We start from the raw sequence: 18,069 nt of genomic DNA, 5'->3' as shown, positions 1-18,069 counted from the left end.
TGAAATCTGTCATGTGCTGCTGAGTGCCCCTTGCGCTGGGCCCTGTGGTATCTGACTCAGGGGAGTAAATAGGCTGGAAAGTGCCTGGATGAATAATACATGGTCAGAGTTTGGTTTTTTTTACTGGATTTGGCTGCAGCTAGTGATGGACGAGTATGAAGGCAAAGCTGCTACTGAGACTTTTCTCTTTGGTAACATCCTGTTGCAATAAGAGCTGAAACCTCAGTTGTGCTTTGAGCATTAGGAGAAACTTGTTTCATAAAATTAAGCAGCATCTGTTGTGTCTCATGGAATTTGTGAAAGATAAGACTGTCCTGCTGTTGTGAAGAGGAGATTAATGGCACTGAGTGTGGAGTGGATGCAGAGAGTGATTACCAATGCAGCAGAGCATGCAAGATGAAGAGCAGGGTGAGGGGTTGGCATGGATGCAGTAAGGTGAAACCTTGACAGTGAGAGTGAGCAGTTTGAACTTAGAGGGGAAAGACAAATTATCTGTCGCTGCAACCTTTAGAGAGGGGCACCACAGAAGATTTGGTCTCCGTGCTTCTCTTATGCATGATGCCTGAGAGTGCCCTGGACACAGGCTGCTAGAAGAAGAGAAATGATTATCAAAAACTTTCCTGAATTGTGTTTGGATGTACTGCAAAGAAAAGGGATGGAGTTGAGTGCTCCAGCATTCAAAGGCAGCTTTAACTTGCTATCTGTACCCCAGAAGTAAAAACCATTGTTGTTTGACTTCATGCTGGGTAATGAAAGTTTCATCAGTTTTGTTTACCACCATGATGTGGGAAACTTGTCAATATTTAGTGTCATTGATGTAAATAAAAACACAGCAGTAAGGAGCAGTGTAGGTATCCAGGCAGGAGTGCTGCAGGTGAGGTAAACAAAATGGTTGCATCAGTCAGAACTGGAAATGAGCTAAAATAGTCATAAATGAAATACAAATGCACCAGCATGTGACATCTAGTGAGTCATTCTGTCCTCTTTGTACCAGGGTAACTCTTTTATGTGTCTGGAAATGAGGTTTTTGCTGAGAACAGATTTGATGTTGCAGCTCTGGAGTAGTTATGAGGGCAGGTTTTTACTTAGAGGTTCTGTAATTCCCATCCCCAAGCCCATGGCTCTTTGTTAGCTTTAATGTTGGGAAAGGTCCTTAGGAGAAACCAGTTTGGCCTTGTAGGTGATGTAGGCCATAAATTGCAGTCTGTGATTCCTGGGTTTAGCTTTGAAGTGAGAAACAACTTTAAAAACAGTCTCTGCTATCATTCTGCATTCTTTTAGAGATAAGCTGTGTGCTAATGTTTGTAACAAACTGTTTTCCAAATTCAGGACTTTAGGATAAGCTGTGTGCTAATGTTCATTATAAACTGCCTTCCAAATTCAGGACTGATCTGTGAGTGCATAGAGATTAGAAAGGACATGTGATTTTCCTCTGGATGTTGCTAGTTGAGAGTGAAAATCCCTGAGCAGGTGCAGTGCTGGTTGTATGTTTGAGACATGCAGCAGTCACAGCAGTTAAAGCAGTTTGATGTTCTTTAATTGTTCTAGTTTTAATGTGTGATTTTGTAGAAGTCTGCATGGATGTAATCCCTGTTGTGCTTCAGTGACAGGCAGTGTTTAAGGTCAGGTTAAATATTAGCAACTATATGTGGTTTCTGTCTTCTATTTATATGTTGGAGAAGCAGCTGTGCTGAATAATACTCTGTGGCATTTACTCTTTAAAGACTTTGGATTATTTTTGGTGATATTGGCATTTGAATGACTAGCAGTTTTTAGACAAGGCATTTTATGCATGCTTTAGATATAATTTCCTTACTTCTCAACCACTAGTTATGTGGTGGAGGTCAGAGGTTGCTGTGAGACTTGAACCCAAGCATTTCACAGTGAAATATGTAGGGAGGAGTATGAGGTAATGGCAGTTGTTATTTGAGAGTCTCTGATACTTAGCATGGTATTATTTCATTTGTTTCCCTAGCCATCGTGGAAATATGTGGAAATGGGGTAGTGGAGATGATTCTCCTTCCAAAACAGCAGTAAGTAATGATTTACTATTAATATCTGCTTAAGACTTTCTGACATAGGGAGTATTTCATTTTTTGACACACTGATCATACGTATTTGCTCTTTTCTAAAGAAGATGTTTGACTAGTTTTACCATGACACAATTTTAGGCATATGTCAGGTTGTGCTCTTGTTTCTTATCTAGCTGATACTTAATTTCTCTCATGCATAACACAGCTGCTGTACTCCTCTTCTCTTGCCTTGAGGAAACATCTGTAGGAGTTACATAAGCTTTATCCCAAGTGGATTTTTGTGCAGAGTATGTTCAGCATCAATATTTTACCCATATTTGTTTTATTTAGTACCACTGCTGGTTGTTCCAAGGCAAATCCCATGAATGAGGAAATTCAGTGTTAGGATGCTTTGGTGGTTTTTCTGTATTTCAAGCTAATATTCCTAAATCAGTTTATAACATTTATAATTTAATGTGTCTATCAAAGGTGCTAGAAACAGTTGGGTACAGGTTTGTACAATACATGTAAGTTTCAGTATTGAACTTGAATAAGCTTTGCTGAATGTTTGAGAACAACCCAAGCAAATGCCAAGTGAAAACTTTTCGAGGAGCAGTGTTGTCTGTCCCATTGTGTTTGATCCAAGCCCTGGATGTGTGCAGGCTGCAGCCTCCCAGGATGCAGGAAGCATGTCTGTGACAGATCTGACTGAACAGCTGACAAGCACTGAGCAGCTGGTGGCACAGCTAAAGGAGCTTGTCAGGGAGAAGGATGCTGAGCTTCGGAATAAAGACCTTCAGTTAAAGGTACCGTGTGTGTGTCCTGTCAAAAACATCATTTCAAAAACCCCTTGAGTCCTTTTTATAATGTTTTTGTAGATACAACCTCATAGTCTGGCATAGAACAACAGGAGCACAGGTTTGTTGTTCACAGGGAGCTGTTCTGCTTCCTGGATATTCCTGCTTTGTCCCAGCATGTGTCTGTTCCAGGATTGCACTAGAAGGAATTTATATCTAATATTCCAAAGACTTTTGAGGGTTTGTTATTCTTTACTCAATTGTTTTTGAAACAGACATAAGGTTGGTGTGTTCCTGCAAGAGACCTAATTTCACATATGTAAAATGCCTTCTGTGGATATGAACAGTGTTAAAACAATGAATTTTTTTAAAAACTCACTGTACATTGTCTCTTTAAACAAAATGAAATGAGCTTTTATAGCACTATGAAGTTGTCTTTCTTTCTGCATAAAAAATAATTCTTGTTAAAAAAAAAATCAAGCCCAGAGTTTGTATTGCTATGAAAAATTTTATCATAATGCTCTGGATTCTGTACAATAATAATAATCATGTGCAGAAAGTTCAGATAATTAAAGTTGTTTCACCTATTCAGACCTGCTGCATGTGACATTGTAATGTCTCTTCGGGGGAGATGTGTTTTGTAATCACTTCAGATTCCTCCTTCTTTTGTTTTAATGGAAGTATTGAAGGATGCAGTTGTCTGTGAGCTAATTTAGTCCTTCATGACTTTGTTTGTAGGAGGAGAAGGAATCTGCTGATGCCAGACTTTCCAAGTTGAAGCTGCAGAACAAAGCCAAGGTTGCATCACTAACCTCACAGCTGGAAGAACTTAAGAAACAGTTACCGGTATCAGGAGGCTTAGAAGCCAAAGCAGAACCAAAAAAGGTAAGTGTCCTCCTATTTTAAAGCAGATAGAATTTCTGGGAGGCTGTAGGCAATTTTCCATGCTCAGAGTTTTAACACATGTGAATCAGGAAGATAAGGTTTTGAGAAGCAATGGAAACAAAACCTCATTTGTTCCTTAGGAAATGTAAAACTGTTCTTGGTAGCAAAATGTAGAAGTGTTGGAACATCTTGTTTAAGTGACAGGTGGTTTACTGTTAACAGAGATTCTCAGGTCTGTTTGCAGTTGCACAATTGTGCAAGTAGACTAATATTTCTTCAGACTAGCATATTTGGACCTCATAAAAGTTCTAAAATAACTTTAGTGAGGCTTTAGTATTTCTAGGGCATTTGTTTTCTAAATGTGTGCTGAAAGGAGACAATAACATCCGTTTGTTGCAGTCCCTGGTTGTCCTCAGAAACATGTAGTAACTCATTATGTCTGACCTATTTTGCTAATAAAACATAAGCCTAGCAACTGCACTTGGTTTTTTATAATGGCAAGTAATTTCTATAACCTATAGAAATTCTGATTGAAAACATTCTATTTAGGAATGGTTTTAATTTATGCTTTTTTTCCCCCCAGTAGTTCTGTTTTCCCTCTGAGATATGTGGACTACACTTGCCAGATGTTATGGGTTACAGTGAATGCCCTTACTGCATGTTCCAGTCCTCTTTGCAGCAATAATTGTCATTAATAATTGAAAGACAAAGAGTTTTCCAAGCTTAGTACAAATTCTGTGCCTGTTTTGTCCAGATTCTGTGTGGAATATATAATATAGAAGAGAACTGAAACACAAACCATAAATAAAGTCTATTTTTTTCCCACCAGGATCATCTCACAAACCATAAATAAAGTCTATTTTTTTTCCCACCAGTATCATCTGGCTAGGTAGAGAATCTGGCTAGAGGATCCAGGTGTTACCTGTTCATGGAATGCAAACCTTCCTGTTTTTGCAGGCATCAAAAGATGGTGACCAGGAAAATGCTGCAGCAAATCGTGGGAAAATCTTAGTGCTGAGAAGAAGAATTGAAGAACTAGAATCCCAAATCACCCAAAAAAATGAAGAGTTACAAAAAAAGGTGATTTTTCTTACAATGCCAAACGTGTGGCTTTTCACATTTGTGGTATGGGATTATGTTTAAATGTGTTTCTTTAAGTATGTATTTCATTACATACTGCTGAGCAGATGTTCTGACACTTTTCTGTTGAGTAGAGGAGAAATAAGTCCTGTATGCTACAACCTGCCTGAGCAAATGCAGTGGGAATTCTGTCACTGTGTCTTCAGTGAGCAGTGAAGCTGGATGAATGGAAGAGAATACACAAAGATGAACTTTGTGGGTCTATGTCAAATTTAAATCTTGTATTTTGAACAAAAATGCTGTATTCTTTCAGTTTTTCTGGTTGCAAAATCAAGTCATAACAGGAAGAAACGTAGGCAAGGGCTGATTGCATGGTAACTGTTGTGTTTTGTGGCCATGTGGAAGGTGGCAGGAGGGTGAATGCTACAGAATTTTAGAGGGAAAGGTTCAGTAAATACGGATTAAAGTGAAAATTGAAGCAGTTATACATTTGATTGTCATTTTTTGAGTACCCTAATGCAGACAGTAAGGAAATGATGCAAACCATTCTTGTGTGCTGTGGGTGGTGGAAGTACAGATCACAGGCAGCAGTGCCTTTTCCTTTTGATATTCCTGTTTCCCTTCCATGACTTTCAGAGTGTTGAGCTGGAGGCCCAGCGCTGCCGTGGGGCTGAAATGGATTCCATGCTGGCAGAGAGGGAGAAGAAGATAGCAGAAAGGGATGCTTACATCACAGATTTGCAGGTGGCCTGTGGCTCCAGTGGTGCTGCCAATGAAGTGCTCCTGCCCAATGAAGAACTCAAGGTACATTAGCAGCTCAAGTACAAAATCTCCATAGAGCTTTCAAGAAATCAATTGATTCGAATGTGTTATGTGGTGGATCCCTCTGTGAAGCACAAATACTCTGCAGTTAGTTCATGTGAATAAAACTTCTTTACCGATTGTTTGTATTTATATATATATTTAGTTACTTCTTTTATCATTGCCATTTATACCAATCAGTAGCAGGTTTAGAATCTGCTGCCAAATCTCATTCCAGTTATACCAAATCTGAATTTTGAGTTGAATGTTGCTTGAACTGAGGGAAGGGCTAGAAGGTGCCTTCAGGGTTTGGTCTCTTCTCCCAGGCAACCAGCAGCAGGACAAGAGGGCACAGACTCAAGCTCTGCCAGGGGAGGGTTAGGTTAGATATTAGGAAGAGATTTTTTACAGAGAGAGTGATCAGACACTGGAATGTGCTGCCCAGGGAGGTGGTGGATTCACCATCCCTGGAGGTTTTCAAGCTGAGACTGGATGTGGCACTTAGTGCCATGGTCTAGTAACCACAGTGGGGTTGGACTTGATGATCTTGGAGGTCTTTTCCAAGCTGGCTGATTCTCTGATCTTTTCTATGGGTCCATTCTGTTGATTGCCTTTTGGTTTGCATTACAGAATCAGCTGGCAGCCAAAGAGTCATCCCTGCAGAGCATGGAGATTCTGGTTCAGAATCTTACCAAGAAGGTTGGAGACAGTGAAGAAAAATGTAGCTTGTTCCAGGAACAGATTGAGAGTCTTAAAAACATTCAAAACAAGGAAAGAGAGCGTTTCCAAGGAAAAGAAGCCACATATATGGAAAATGTAATTAAACATACTGTGAAAACATTGATGTTCTTTGGTGGAAGAAATTTCTTCTGTAGTGTTTAGGAAATGGCATTTTTTTGTTTTAGATGATTCTTGAGTAAAGAACTATGTGATGTTCAGATGAAATTGTTAATGATACCTAAAAATATAAGAGTAGCTAGGGAGCATATTACCCACTCCTTGATGTTCCCAGACTTTTCCATCTCCCTTGGAAGCTAAACCTCAGGTTTTAATGTGTTGTGTGTGATCTCTTAGCATTTGAGTTCTACCACATATTTATTCGAGTATTTCCCACATCATTTGATGTCTATTTTACCTGTAACAAAAATGCTACTTTTGATCCTGATCTGACTACACCTGTTCAGCAGCACACAGGGAATTAAGTTTTGGTACAGGAGAGAAAAGACTGACAATTGAGACTGTAAAAGCCATTTTGGTGAGCACAGTGTTGTTTACTTACACCTTTATGGTTTGGTTTCATATTTACTTTCCTTGTGGGTTTAGGTACGTGTGTTTCAAAATATTATCCAGGAAAAGGAAAAGGAACTGGAAGCACAGAGAGAGAAGCATGAGCAGGAGCTCTTTAGATTAGCTGCTAAATCTGATGCAAGTGCTGACCTGGAACAGGTATGTTGCTTTGGAAACTCAGTAGCTTGAATTTGGAGTCCTGTAATTACTAAGCTCTGTGACACAGGTTCAGGTGTTTGTTTGGGAAAATGAAGCTAAGTCATTATCTTCTGAAAGTTTTAACTTCTTTATAGATTGCTATAGATTGATTTTTATTTTTATTTTTTCCATTTTTTTTCTAGCTGCTAAAGGCTTTGAAACAGAAGCTCCATGAAAAGGAAGAAGTCATGCTGGGAAGGACACAGGTGATAGATGTCTTGCAAAAAGAGCTGGATGCCAAGGATCAGCAATTGGAAGTAAGGAATAGCTTTAGTGCACAACTAAACTCATCAGGTCATTTACAGCTTCAAAAAGCTGTTTGGGTGTGCACAAAAGAGAGTTTTGCATCAAATATTTAGGCAGTTCTTTGGGAAGCTTTGATGTGCTAATAATGTTGTGTAAACAAGTATTTAATTCCAGTTAGGAAATTACAGAATCATTTAGGTTGGAAAAGACCTCTGAGACCATCAAGTCTGACCTGTGACCTAACACCACCATGTCAACTAGACCATGGCACTGAGTGCCATGTCCCATCTTTCCTTAAACACCTCCAGGGATGAAGGAAATTAACTTAAAGGAGAGGTAAAGTGCATAAAATATAAAACTCTCAACTCTCACTCATATCTTGACCTGATTCATTTTGGGAACTTGCTGTACAGGGAAAACCTTTTGCTGTCAAAAGCTTCTCTAGAGACTGCAATAAGCCCCAAAACAGGCTTTTTCTCTCCCCTAAAGGGAGTGCTTTGTTAGTTTTGTGCCTTTCCTTTTGCTGTATTGCTAATGATTGCAAAAGCAATACCTACTCAAGGTTCTTTCTGTTTAAGCACCTGGTGGGACTCTGATTTTAGCCTCTGAGTGATGTTCAGCAGTGTAGAAGGAGGACATTGTAGTCCTTTTTTCTTTATTGGATGTAGGTAACAACACCTTGGTGACATTGTAGTGACCATGCTTGATACTTGAGATCACAGTACTCTCATTTCTGGTTACAAAGTATGTAGGAATGCAGGTCTAATATTTGGCAATTGTAATAAAAATGCTTTGCATTAAAATAGAAATGTTTTTGTGTGTTGTATTTTTTTTACAGGAGATTAACGAAAACCTGAAACGTGTTCTGTCTGAAAAAGAAAACCTCCAGTCTAAACTGGATGCTGAGAAACATGTAATGAGAGCCCAGTTAAAAGACATGATGGAGAAACATGAGCTTGAAATGACAAAAGTTAAGGAGAAATATAATGCTGAACTGCAGGAAATTCAAGAGAAACATGAAACTGAGCTGCAAGAGAAAGATCAGGCCATGGTTCGGCTTCGGAAACAAGTGGCAGAATTGAGAGACAGTGCACAAACTAACTCCACAGAGGTTAAAGATGTGGATTCTCTAATCAAAGAGAAGATGGAGGATTTGGAAGGTATCCTGTTAAACAGGTGTCGCATGAAGGGTTTCTTTGCCCCAGACTGTTATGTAGTGTAGGCCAATTCCATACCTGCTGCAAGCAAAACTACATGAAATTTGGTGGAATAGCTTATTACCACACTAATTAAAGTCTTTGTGATCAAGTACTGTCATAATGAGTGTTAGAGGATCATCAAGATCACAGGAACTATAAATTCCTCACTACATTTCTAATGATGTTCTTCTGTAAATGCTGTTGTCTTGTGTAGGTGTATAACTTCCAATTGCTAAAGGAATGAGCACAGGTCTTGTGTTAATAATCTTTCTGTGGTTTTAAATAGTCTTTGCTCCTTGTTCCTTAGTACAAGTGAAGCTGAAGACAGAAGAGGCCAGCAAATCTGAAGCAAAGTTCCTGAAAATGAAGGCCTGGTCTAAATCAAGAATCAAACAACTGGAAGATGAACTAAAAAATGTATGTATAATAAACTTCATGATCAATACTCCATGTCTCTCTTAAACTACTGTGCTTGGAGATTTGATTGGCAAAAAGTGAAATATGGGATAAATGGTCTATTAAAACAGTTTAGTCAAAGTGTCTTTATAGATGAGTTGATGTATAAAAAGAGAACAGGCATAAAATGTCGATACAAGATGAAATGAAAACAACAAATACTGCAAACTGCCATTACCAGAATTGAGGAGTTAGTTTGTTAGAGATTATCTACTTTATTGCACTTCCAAATATTAGAAAAACATCCTAAATATTGAAAAAAAAAATCGGAAAAAAAGGTTGCTTTGACTTTGCTGTGGTTTTGCTGTGTTTGAAAAACCCATAACTCTTTTTTCTTGTAGTTTTCCTCAAAGAACAATGATGTATCTGCCTTAAACAGTCGTGTCTCGGAATTAGAAGTTGAAAATGAAGAACTACAGTCAAAACTGCAATCATTACATGAAACCAGAACTCAGAATGGTAAAAGAAAAGCTTTTCCTTTTGCACATGATTTAAAGGAAAGAGGCAAATGAACTTTTTCATTTTCAAAACAGACTCTGAAGTAACTTCATGCAACTCTGACCAAGAGCATACAGTGTTTAAGTCAGAGTTCTAGCTCAGCTTTTCCTTCCCTAAATCTACCTGTGAATAATTCTTGTTGCAATTAGGGTCAGGCAGAACAGGTGTAAACTTTTGAGGAAGTGGAAGGGACATCTTAGGAGGAAAAATGAGACTTGGAATATCTGTCAGCACATATGCAATAAACTTTTGAGAGCAGTGAGTTGCAGGTAAATGAAGAATTACCTTCTATAAGGATTTGGCAGAGAACTTATAACCTCAGATAATTTAAAGTAGAGGTGTGTGAGAGATTATTCATTTCACCTTGTGTTATTTTCACTTCACCAGTCGAAATAAGAAGATTAGATTTAAATCCCTTTCAATGTTTAATAATCAAGGAGTCAACTTCATGTGTAGGTGGATGGCACAGCCCAGCAGAGATTTTCCATCTGAAATGAGTTAGCACCTGAATTCTCATTTTGAATAGTTCTTTTACATTTCCCTTCATCTTCCTATTCGTTTTGTGTCCTAATGAACCAAATTTCTCATGTTTTTTAGAAGAACTGCTGAAAAAGCTGGAGCTGTATGAAGAGCAGCAGAGGAAGCTGCAGGCTGATCTTGACCAAGTTACAAAGAGAGCAGCTTCACAGGTTAACCTGAAAATTGATTTGTATGACTTCCTGATTAATGGTGCTAATTAGGCTTTGAAAAGTGTCAGTTGGATTTTGGAACTGGAAATGAATACAGTGATAGATGGAAGTGGCAGTGGCAGTAGCTGTTCAGTTGAATAACAAGATGACAGGTTTGGAATTACTTAAAAAGATTGATTTCTACCTACTTTGCCACATACCTTAAATTACATTTTTCCAAGCAGTTTACTATTTATTCAGTTATATTTATTGAGTCATCAAAGTGTGGCTGTTCTGTTGTATGCAAAATAATTGTTGATATCAAATTTATGAAGTCAAGTCGTGTTTTTCACGTGATCTCTGATAACAGTTATTATTTTCATAGATATTTATGCCAAGTGGTGAATTATAATGATTTTCCAGCTTCAAATGTTATTTACATTTACAGTGAGATTTGGTCCATATATTTTAATGTACAATTTCTCTTGTTAGGCCAGTGAATCAGGTAGTGTGGATGAATTGCAGAGTCAGCTCCTGGAATGGCAGGAAAATGTCCCAGAGTCAGAGGAATCCCGTGACCAAGTCAGAGAAGAGAAATCTGCCATGGCCTTGAGAATGGCTCAGATTGAGGAGGAGAGAGAAGGTGAATTGGTTTGTTTATCATACAATAATCCCATTTTTATATACATCTCTGTGTGTGTGTGTGTGTGTGTGTCTGCTGTGCTTCAGAGCGAGTTGATAGCACACCACCACCACCACTCACTTCTGTCACAAGAAAAGTTGTCTAGGTAGTGAAATTGCTTAAATTTGCAATTTCGATTTTCCTATTTCCTTTTGGTTTTCGTACATTCGTCTTTTTTGTACCATTTTTGAGTAGTTGTGCTTGTTCTGTTTGCCACCTGAGCTGCTGCTCTGTAAGGCTACTTGAACTGACTTCCAGAGCTTATTGTCTGCATATGATAAATGATAGAAAACCCTTTTTATCAGTGAGAAAAAGTTCCCTGTTGAAATGCTAAAACTTCGTGCCTAAAGCAGCTGGTGAAGGTGTGGAGCACTGCAGTGTTGGTTTGAATTTGGTGAATGAAGGTGTTGCTTTAGCAAAATGGACTTTCTCCTTGAGAAATTTCTCATTAATTATGTTGAGAGTATTTAGTAAGTGTCATTTGTATAGGTTAGGTGAATCATGTTAACTGGCAGTGGTTTGAAACGAGTTAAAAGTATTAAATTACCTCCAGAAGATAACATTTCGAGTCATCTCAGGTTTTATAGTGTTCTGAATTATTAATAAAACAGATGATGAGAACCTGAAGTAGCTTCTATTAAAACTTAGCAAAGTCTGGTTAAATTTCAGAGAGTTTTTACTTCTTTTTCCATGCATTCTGGTACTACATTATAAATTCTGTCCTGTTAGCTGTGTGGGGATTAATGGCAAATTTTAATGCATAGAACCTCCCATCATAAGTAATCCAATTAGTTCATTGGAGCCTTCACTTTTTAATCTGTGATTGAGTTATTTCATGATCCATTTGGAAGTTCAGTATTAAGCACAGAAAAGTTTTAAGGAGCACAACTCTTCTTTTTTGAGGGATTTATGCACGTAATGCCTTGGGATTGCAAGAGAACAATATTCCCTTCATTAAACCTACCTGTTACCTCCTCTGTGGTGACCACAGAGCCACATGCAATATTAATAACAGTTGTACAATTTCCTCTGTGTCAGTCCAGGTTTAATTTTGCATTTTTTCCCCTTGGGAGAAGCATGACCTTTCTGTTTCTTTTTTTCCTGCCGTTACACCTGGTGAGCCCTCAGCGTCCCTTCCCCCTCCACTCCTACCCTCCACTGGGATTTGGGCAGCCAGGGAGAACAGTTTCCCATCAGTTTTGTGCATGCAGGTGCCTGCAGCAATGGCAACTTGTAATGTACTGCTGCTGATTTCTTCTGCTGTTGCTTCTCTTGGGGAAATTGCCAGCAGTACCTTATAGGATTTGCCATTGATGGTATGTGGTTTTTAGCAATACATGTAACAAATGCTTAAATGCTGGGGTTTAACTTGGGTTTCTCCTGCCTTGCAACACCTGTTTCTTCTTATTAACCAAATCATCTTTCTTCACTTTTCTTTCTAGTAACAGCTGACTCCATATTTTTGGTGTAACCTTATCTAGAGAAAAAATTCTTGGCTTGCCGCAAGTGGTTGTGACTAAATAAGAATCAAATTCACTTACATATTCTTAGTAGCACCTGAAATTCAGTAGTATTTAAAAAAAATTCTATTCCACCCCATCAATTGCAGAACTTTGTGTGCATTAATGTTGGCTCCCAGTGTTTTAAGTAATATATAACCTCATTGTTCATTCCATCGTGGTCTGTGGCAATTTGCCACATGTGGCAATTGTCTCTTTTGGGCTGAATTTATGGGGAGCAGCAAAGGCATAAAGGATGACAATATTCATTGCATTTATAGCCTTGGGCTTGTTTCCTCTGCCATCACTAGAGATTGTGGTATTGGTGTGAACAGTGAATCCAGACTGTAAATAGTGAATCCAGGGGAATTCCGACATGTCATTAGGTGCAGTGTGGATCTGAAAATATGTGTTCTGGGAGGTTTTTCTTTTTTTAATGTTAGATAATTGCAGATACAAAGCTTCCTAAGCTGCTGTAAAACATTAAAAAATATATTTACTTACGAATTGTTAAAGCAATGCTCAGTTTAACTGAAAGTATTTTAACACTTGTCTGAGTGTCCTAAAGCTCTGATTTCAGTTCTTCCATTTTTCTTGTGACAATGGTAATTTCATTGTTTTTTCAGTATCAAATACTTAGGAGCCTAAATGTATTGGGTTGGCAGTGTGAAAGAAGGGGTTACATTCTTCTCTGGAGTCATTCTAATTCTTTGAGATCTCTTCATTGACCATTCATGTAATCACAGGTTTAAGGCCTGTGATCAAAGTTTGTCATTTATTTTTACAGCATTGAAAAAGTATTTATAGTGATAAAAAATGTAGAATCTATACTTGAAAATAACCAGAAGTGTGTAAAACACTGGTAATAGTGGCCGTGCCAGGAGTCAGAGTGGACTGAAATCAGAAGTGTAACTCAGTTTACCAATCCCACTTTAAAAGGGTCATTCATATTTTTCATTTAACCTTTTTCCTCTAATCTTTTCTGACAACATTTTAGACATGCCACTTTGAAATATTACAGGAAGAATTTAAATCTAGCAGGTGCTACAGAATTGTGTGTTAATGAAATCTCTGGTATAAGCAATCCTTGGATAACTCCAGTGACAGCAGAGTATTCCCAGTTGGGGAATCTCCAGACAGTTTCTGGTGTTTACCTCACAGATGCATTGACATAAGTTCTCTGCATTTTGCATGCTGTGAGGCCAGCTATGGACTGATGTGGTTAAACTGAAAGGAAAATTTGTAATTATCTAATGAAGTTAATTCAAATTAAAGTATGGAGTCACCTTTACTTTCCCTTCTTTTCCCTGGTTGTTCTGTGTTGTCTGCTTTGCATGAAATGTCTGTTTCCTAATCTGTTCCCCCAAACTTGTTTTGTCGTATCACAAAACAGATGGGAATGTACTTTGAATGAAAAATCATTTCTAACCATGACCAGGATCCATACCTGAGCTTTCATATTCTCAGTTATTCAGTGTGTTTATTTACTAGTGATTCTGTATTTGTCTTAAAATGAATGAAAATACTAATTGATGATGAGATGGTTTGATGCCAGTTTGCAGTGTAACATGTGCTTGTGACTTCCTCAAGTTATTTGGCTTTATAGTTCAGACTAAAATTAAGGGGACACTTGTAGTTTTCATAAATGAATGTGATTGTTGAGATTATTAAAACCACAGCTTTTGCAGCTGGTGCCTCTGTCATACAAATTAGGTGTATTTTAGCCTGGGAAATGGAATTAAGATGTAATTTGGCATTTTAATTGATTGGCTTTTTTCATTAGTACCTGTATAACCTCACCCTTTCCAGTCTCCTTTATAAAGTCTCCATTTAATGCTAACTAATGAAGAAGGGAAGATAGACCTCAGTTTGTTTCTTCTTAGTGAGATACTCAGACTTTATGAGCGTTTTCCATAGTAACGTTGGAGGGAAATCACAAGGTGAACACGATGGATTTTAATCTTTGCTCTTGTTCCTGTCAGTCATTCATAGGGACTTCACCCTGTCCCTGGTCTCTTTTCATGTAGTAGTGTCTGATATAAATGTAATTGCTTTCCTGTGGCACAAAACTGATTGAGGATGACTGGTTCTTTCCTGGCTGCTCCGATCCAGCCATAGTCTCAGGGCAACAGGAGCTGGAGGAGGAACTGGCCACAGTTCAAGGAATGGGCAGGCTGCAGCAGGCAAGAAGAAAAGGCAATCAGACCAGCAGGAAGCTTCAGGTGGGTTAAAAGAGATAGAAGTGTAAGTTTCCCTGTAGGTTAATAAAAAGTACTGTTATTTATGTGATGCTTTAGACTTCAAAACATTAAGGGTTAAGAACACGGATCAGTTACGGAACTGAACACATTGGTAAGTTCAATGATTGTGGAAGTAGTGTCAGTGCATTCAGGTGTGCTTCTAGGTAGTTGGTGCTGTAACTTGCACAAAAAACATTACAATCTTTTGAAAGAAGAGTGAAGATGTCGTTGTCACATCAACACATCATTGGGAGAATAATTTTATAATTAGTTACCTGGTACTTCAGAGAATAAACTGTAGAAATGAGGGGACCAATTAAGGTATCCAAACATAGTTATCCATTGGCCTCTCAGATGCCCAAGGGTGTCTTCAAAGGCCTGGCAGGTACCTTGTAAAACCTGTGGGAGACTTGGCTTTTCTGGAAATAATAGCTGGAAGCCGGGCAGGATACTGTGATGTCCACAGAAATTCCACAGAATTACACTTAGGCATCTGAATCACTTGCAGAGCTTTAGGACTTTGAACTGAAACTGTGCTTTTAGGAACAGAATATGTATGTTGCTTCCTTCCTTCTTTAAATTCAATTTCATCCCCATGTTTCATGTGTAGGATGAATACAACTTTGATGGAAAACAAAGCTTTCAAGAGCTGAATGTCACCTTGGATAGCACTGATTCAGCTGAAGGAGAAAACATGGGAGGTTGGTGGCCAGAGTACACTTCACCTAATGCAGGTGTGATAGCGACTAGACAGTTGATTAAAGCATGCACACAGCATCTGTACTTTGTGTCTATTTTTGTTTGCAAATTCAACTAACAACCCATTTGTGGTGTATTCTAATCTTTGTTGAATTTTTTTGGCTTGCATCTCCTTTTCATTTTCCAGCATGTGCGTGCCTGATGAACTGCCTAGTTCTGCCTCACAAGTAAAGCATCAATATGACTGAACACTGGAATTGGATGAGCCTTGGTGCCCATCAAATTTCCTGTGTGGCAAAATCATGTGGTTTTTTTTAAGTTATGAGTCTTGTTCCTGTGAATGTGTTTCCAGTTTATATCACAGTTCTGTTGCAAACCAGAATTGTATTTCATTGCTATATACTTTTACTTTTGAAACACAATTCTTAGTTTTTAATGTTGATGTTGTGGTATCAGTGGTGAAGATTGTAAATGCATTTTATTGCTAAGCTGGAATAGATTCACTTGCAAATTTTGCTACAGAGCAGTTGATTAATAATTACTTAAGATCTGATCCTGCAGGTACCTGATTAACTTGTGGTTAAGGTAACATGAGTCACACTATTGATTCAGCTACAAGAGTTGTGGCTGAATATTGCCAGAATATTTCTGCTAGATTCTCTAAGTTCTTGAGATCTGCAACTTTATTTTGGGTTTTCAACAGTTAAGGGTACTTTTGCCTTGGAAATTTTGGGAATGCATGGCCTCAGGCATTTCCACTAGAAATAGGTGAGATCTGTGCCCAGCACTGGTGAGAATCATGGATAAAAAGCTGAAGCCATTTGTAGACTTGAGGAATTTTAGTTGACTTTTCCCGAAATAATGTTTCTTCTTTGACTTGAGTAGGTTTACGGAGTGTGGTTGAGGAGTTGGAGTTGGAAAGAAATCAGCTGCAGGAACAAATACTGTTTCTAGAAGAGCGTTGTCAGGATTTGGAAGATAGATTTCAGCTTCAAGGGAGAATGGAGACTCTTCAGGTGAGCTTTCCACTAATGTCAACCTGATGGTGGAAAAGAACTGTTTTCTTTTCTGTTATGTTGTTATAGCCTTAGCCTGTAGAAAGACAAAAACATCATGTTGCCGCTAGCAGAAATGGCTAAAGCCTCATTTATGCCCATAATTACATTGTCAGAGAGTGTACACATACCACATTACGCTCTGAAATTTCAGCCTGTCACTTCTGTTCAACACATGGAGAAACATGTTTAGGATTGAACTTTGCTGTTTGTTTTAGAGACTTAGTAAAAGACATGATTTTCAGTATTCTTTGTGGAGGCTTCTCAGAAGGTTCGGAGTTAGATTTTGTTATGGCTAACATAAGTCTCCCTCTTCTCACATCCCTTAAGTTTCTTCTCTCTCTTTTTATATCTCTCACGTGTGTATTTAATACCTATAAGTATATATATGCTCATTTACAATAAAAAACTCTATGGAAAACTAATTAATGATTTAATACAATGCAGTCTACACCCCAGGTATCAATTAGATATGTATTTCTATTGTAAAATGATTCAATGAGGCACCACAGTAAATGCTATTTTTAATATTGCCTGACTGGTGAATTGCAATGATGACTTGTGAACCTGATTTTCACTAAGTGGCACAACTGATCTCTCACTCAAAGTCTTTCAGGCCTAGAGCGTTACTCAGAGTCCTCTATCTGCTAAGTTGCATGTATATAAAAAAGAATTAATGATTTTAAGATGAAAGAGAAGCTTATATTAATTATTCCTGGAGAATCTTGTAACAAAGCCTTTCGATGCAGGTAACGTTTGGTGTAGAGGAAGAAGGGCAGCTATTGAGGGCAGTACAGGTGTGTTCTGCCTCCTCCCAAATGCCACCTGGTTTTCATTACTGGTGACAAGTTTGCCATGTTTGTCCTATTTGCTGTTGATTCTCTATGTGTTTTGGTTTTTTTTTTTTTGTTTTGGTTGCTGTTGTATGACTTTTTTTTGTTTTTTTGGTGGTTTTGTTTTTGAATTGATGCAGTGGATCTGACTAGACTAGGAGATTTGTACCATGTTTCAAAACCCAAACAGCTGTGTGAATGAAGCTTGCTTCCTTTCTTTTTTCTGTTCAAAATCCCCCAGATGCAGGTTTTTGCTTTCTTCCAACCTGAAAAAATAGTCAAAACAATTGGCAAGTTTGTCTTCAAAGCAGTAAGGAAAGTACTTTTTCAAGCAGTAGCTTTCCCTGTTGAGAGAAGTAAGCTGCTTTAATCTTCAAAGCAGTAAGGAAAGTACTTTTCCAAGCAGTAGCTTTCCCTGTTGAGATAAGTAAGCTGCCTTAACACAGTGTGTGTGTGTGTTGGTTTGGGTGTACAGCACTCGTCCTTGAGTTCCTGCTTTCATAGCAGTGCTGAAGGAGGTGTTTCAAGGTGGGTTCCATCTGTTTGAACTAACATCACACCTGGACTTGTGATATTAGTAGTGTATTTTGCACTGAGACCTGCTGAAGTGCTAGAATAATGGTCTGACATTACCACGTAGGATGCAGATCTGCTGGAGAGTCAGATTTTCCTGGCTCCAGTTCTCTGCTGCTGCTCTGGATGTTTGTGTGGGATAATAGGATATGGGATAATGCTCTTGATTACTGTTTTGTTACAGAATGAAAACGAACGTTTGCAAACTCAACTCACCCAGTTACGCAACCAACAAACACGAGATGGGGAAAAACATCAAATTCTCATCTCTGGCTTGAATGAGCAGCTCAGAGGGTAAAATGAAGGTTCTTTGCAACTCCATCCACAGTTAGCTCTCTTTGCTTTAAGCTTAAACTCCTAC

At 38.4% G+C, this 18,069-nt stretch overlaps 1 protein-coding gene across 1 annotated transcript in view; it reads left to right on the top strand.

The window, feature by feature from the left end:
- Nucleotides 1-2,674: 2,674 nt before the first annotated feature.
- Nucleotides 2,675-18,069, top strand: part of LOC103799750 (golgin subfamily B member 1-like) — a gene marked incomplete at both ends in the record, with an annotated part of 32,797 nt that continues 17,402 nt past the window's right edge. The window contains 16 exons of the mRNA XM_009072099.1: nt 2,675-2,818; nt 3,548-3,694; nt 4,652-4,774; nt 5,411-5,578; nt 6,206-6,391; nt 6,899-7,021; nt 7,204-7,317; nt 8,145-8,466; nt 8,819-8,838; nt 9,303-9,420; nt 10,057-10,148; nt 10,620-10,770; nt 14,421-14,530; nt 15,159-15,249; nt 16,133-16,263; nt 17,893-18,002. Of these exons, the coding sequence (XP_009070347.1) occupies nt 2,675-2,818; nt 3,548-3,694; nt 4,652-4,774; nt 5,411-5,578; nt 6,206-6,391; nt 6,899-7,021; nt 7,204-7,317; nt 8,145-8,466; nt 8,819-8,838; nt 9,303-9,420; nt 10,057-10,148; nt 10,620-10,770; nt 14,421-14,530; nt 15,159-15,249; nt 16,133-16,263; nt 17,893-18,002 (2,150 nt within the window). The remainder of the gene's footprint in view (nt 2,819-3,547; nt 3,695-4,651; nt 4,775-5,410; nt 5,579-6,205; nt 6,392-6,898; nt 7,022-7,203; nt 7,318-8,144; nt 8,467-8,818; nt 8,839-9,302; nt 9,421-10,056; nt 10,149-10,619; nt 10,771-14,420; nt 14,531-15,158; nt 15,250-16,132; nt 16,264-17,892; nt 18,003-18,069) is intronic.

This window comes from Acanthisitta chloris, unplaced genomic scaffold (genome assembly GCF_000695815.1).
Source record: "Acanthisitta chloris isolate BGI_N310 unplaced genomic scaffold, ASM69581v1 scaffold3823, whole genome shotgun sequence".
Classification (NCBI taxonomy): Eukaryota; Metazoa; Chordata; class Aves; order Passeriformes; family Acanthisittidae; genus Acanthisitta; species Acanthisitta chloris.
The sequence above is the reverse complement of the archived record's forward strand: the minus strand, read 5'-3'. Positions and strand labels throughout refer to the sequence as shown.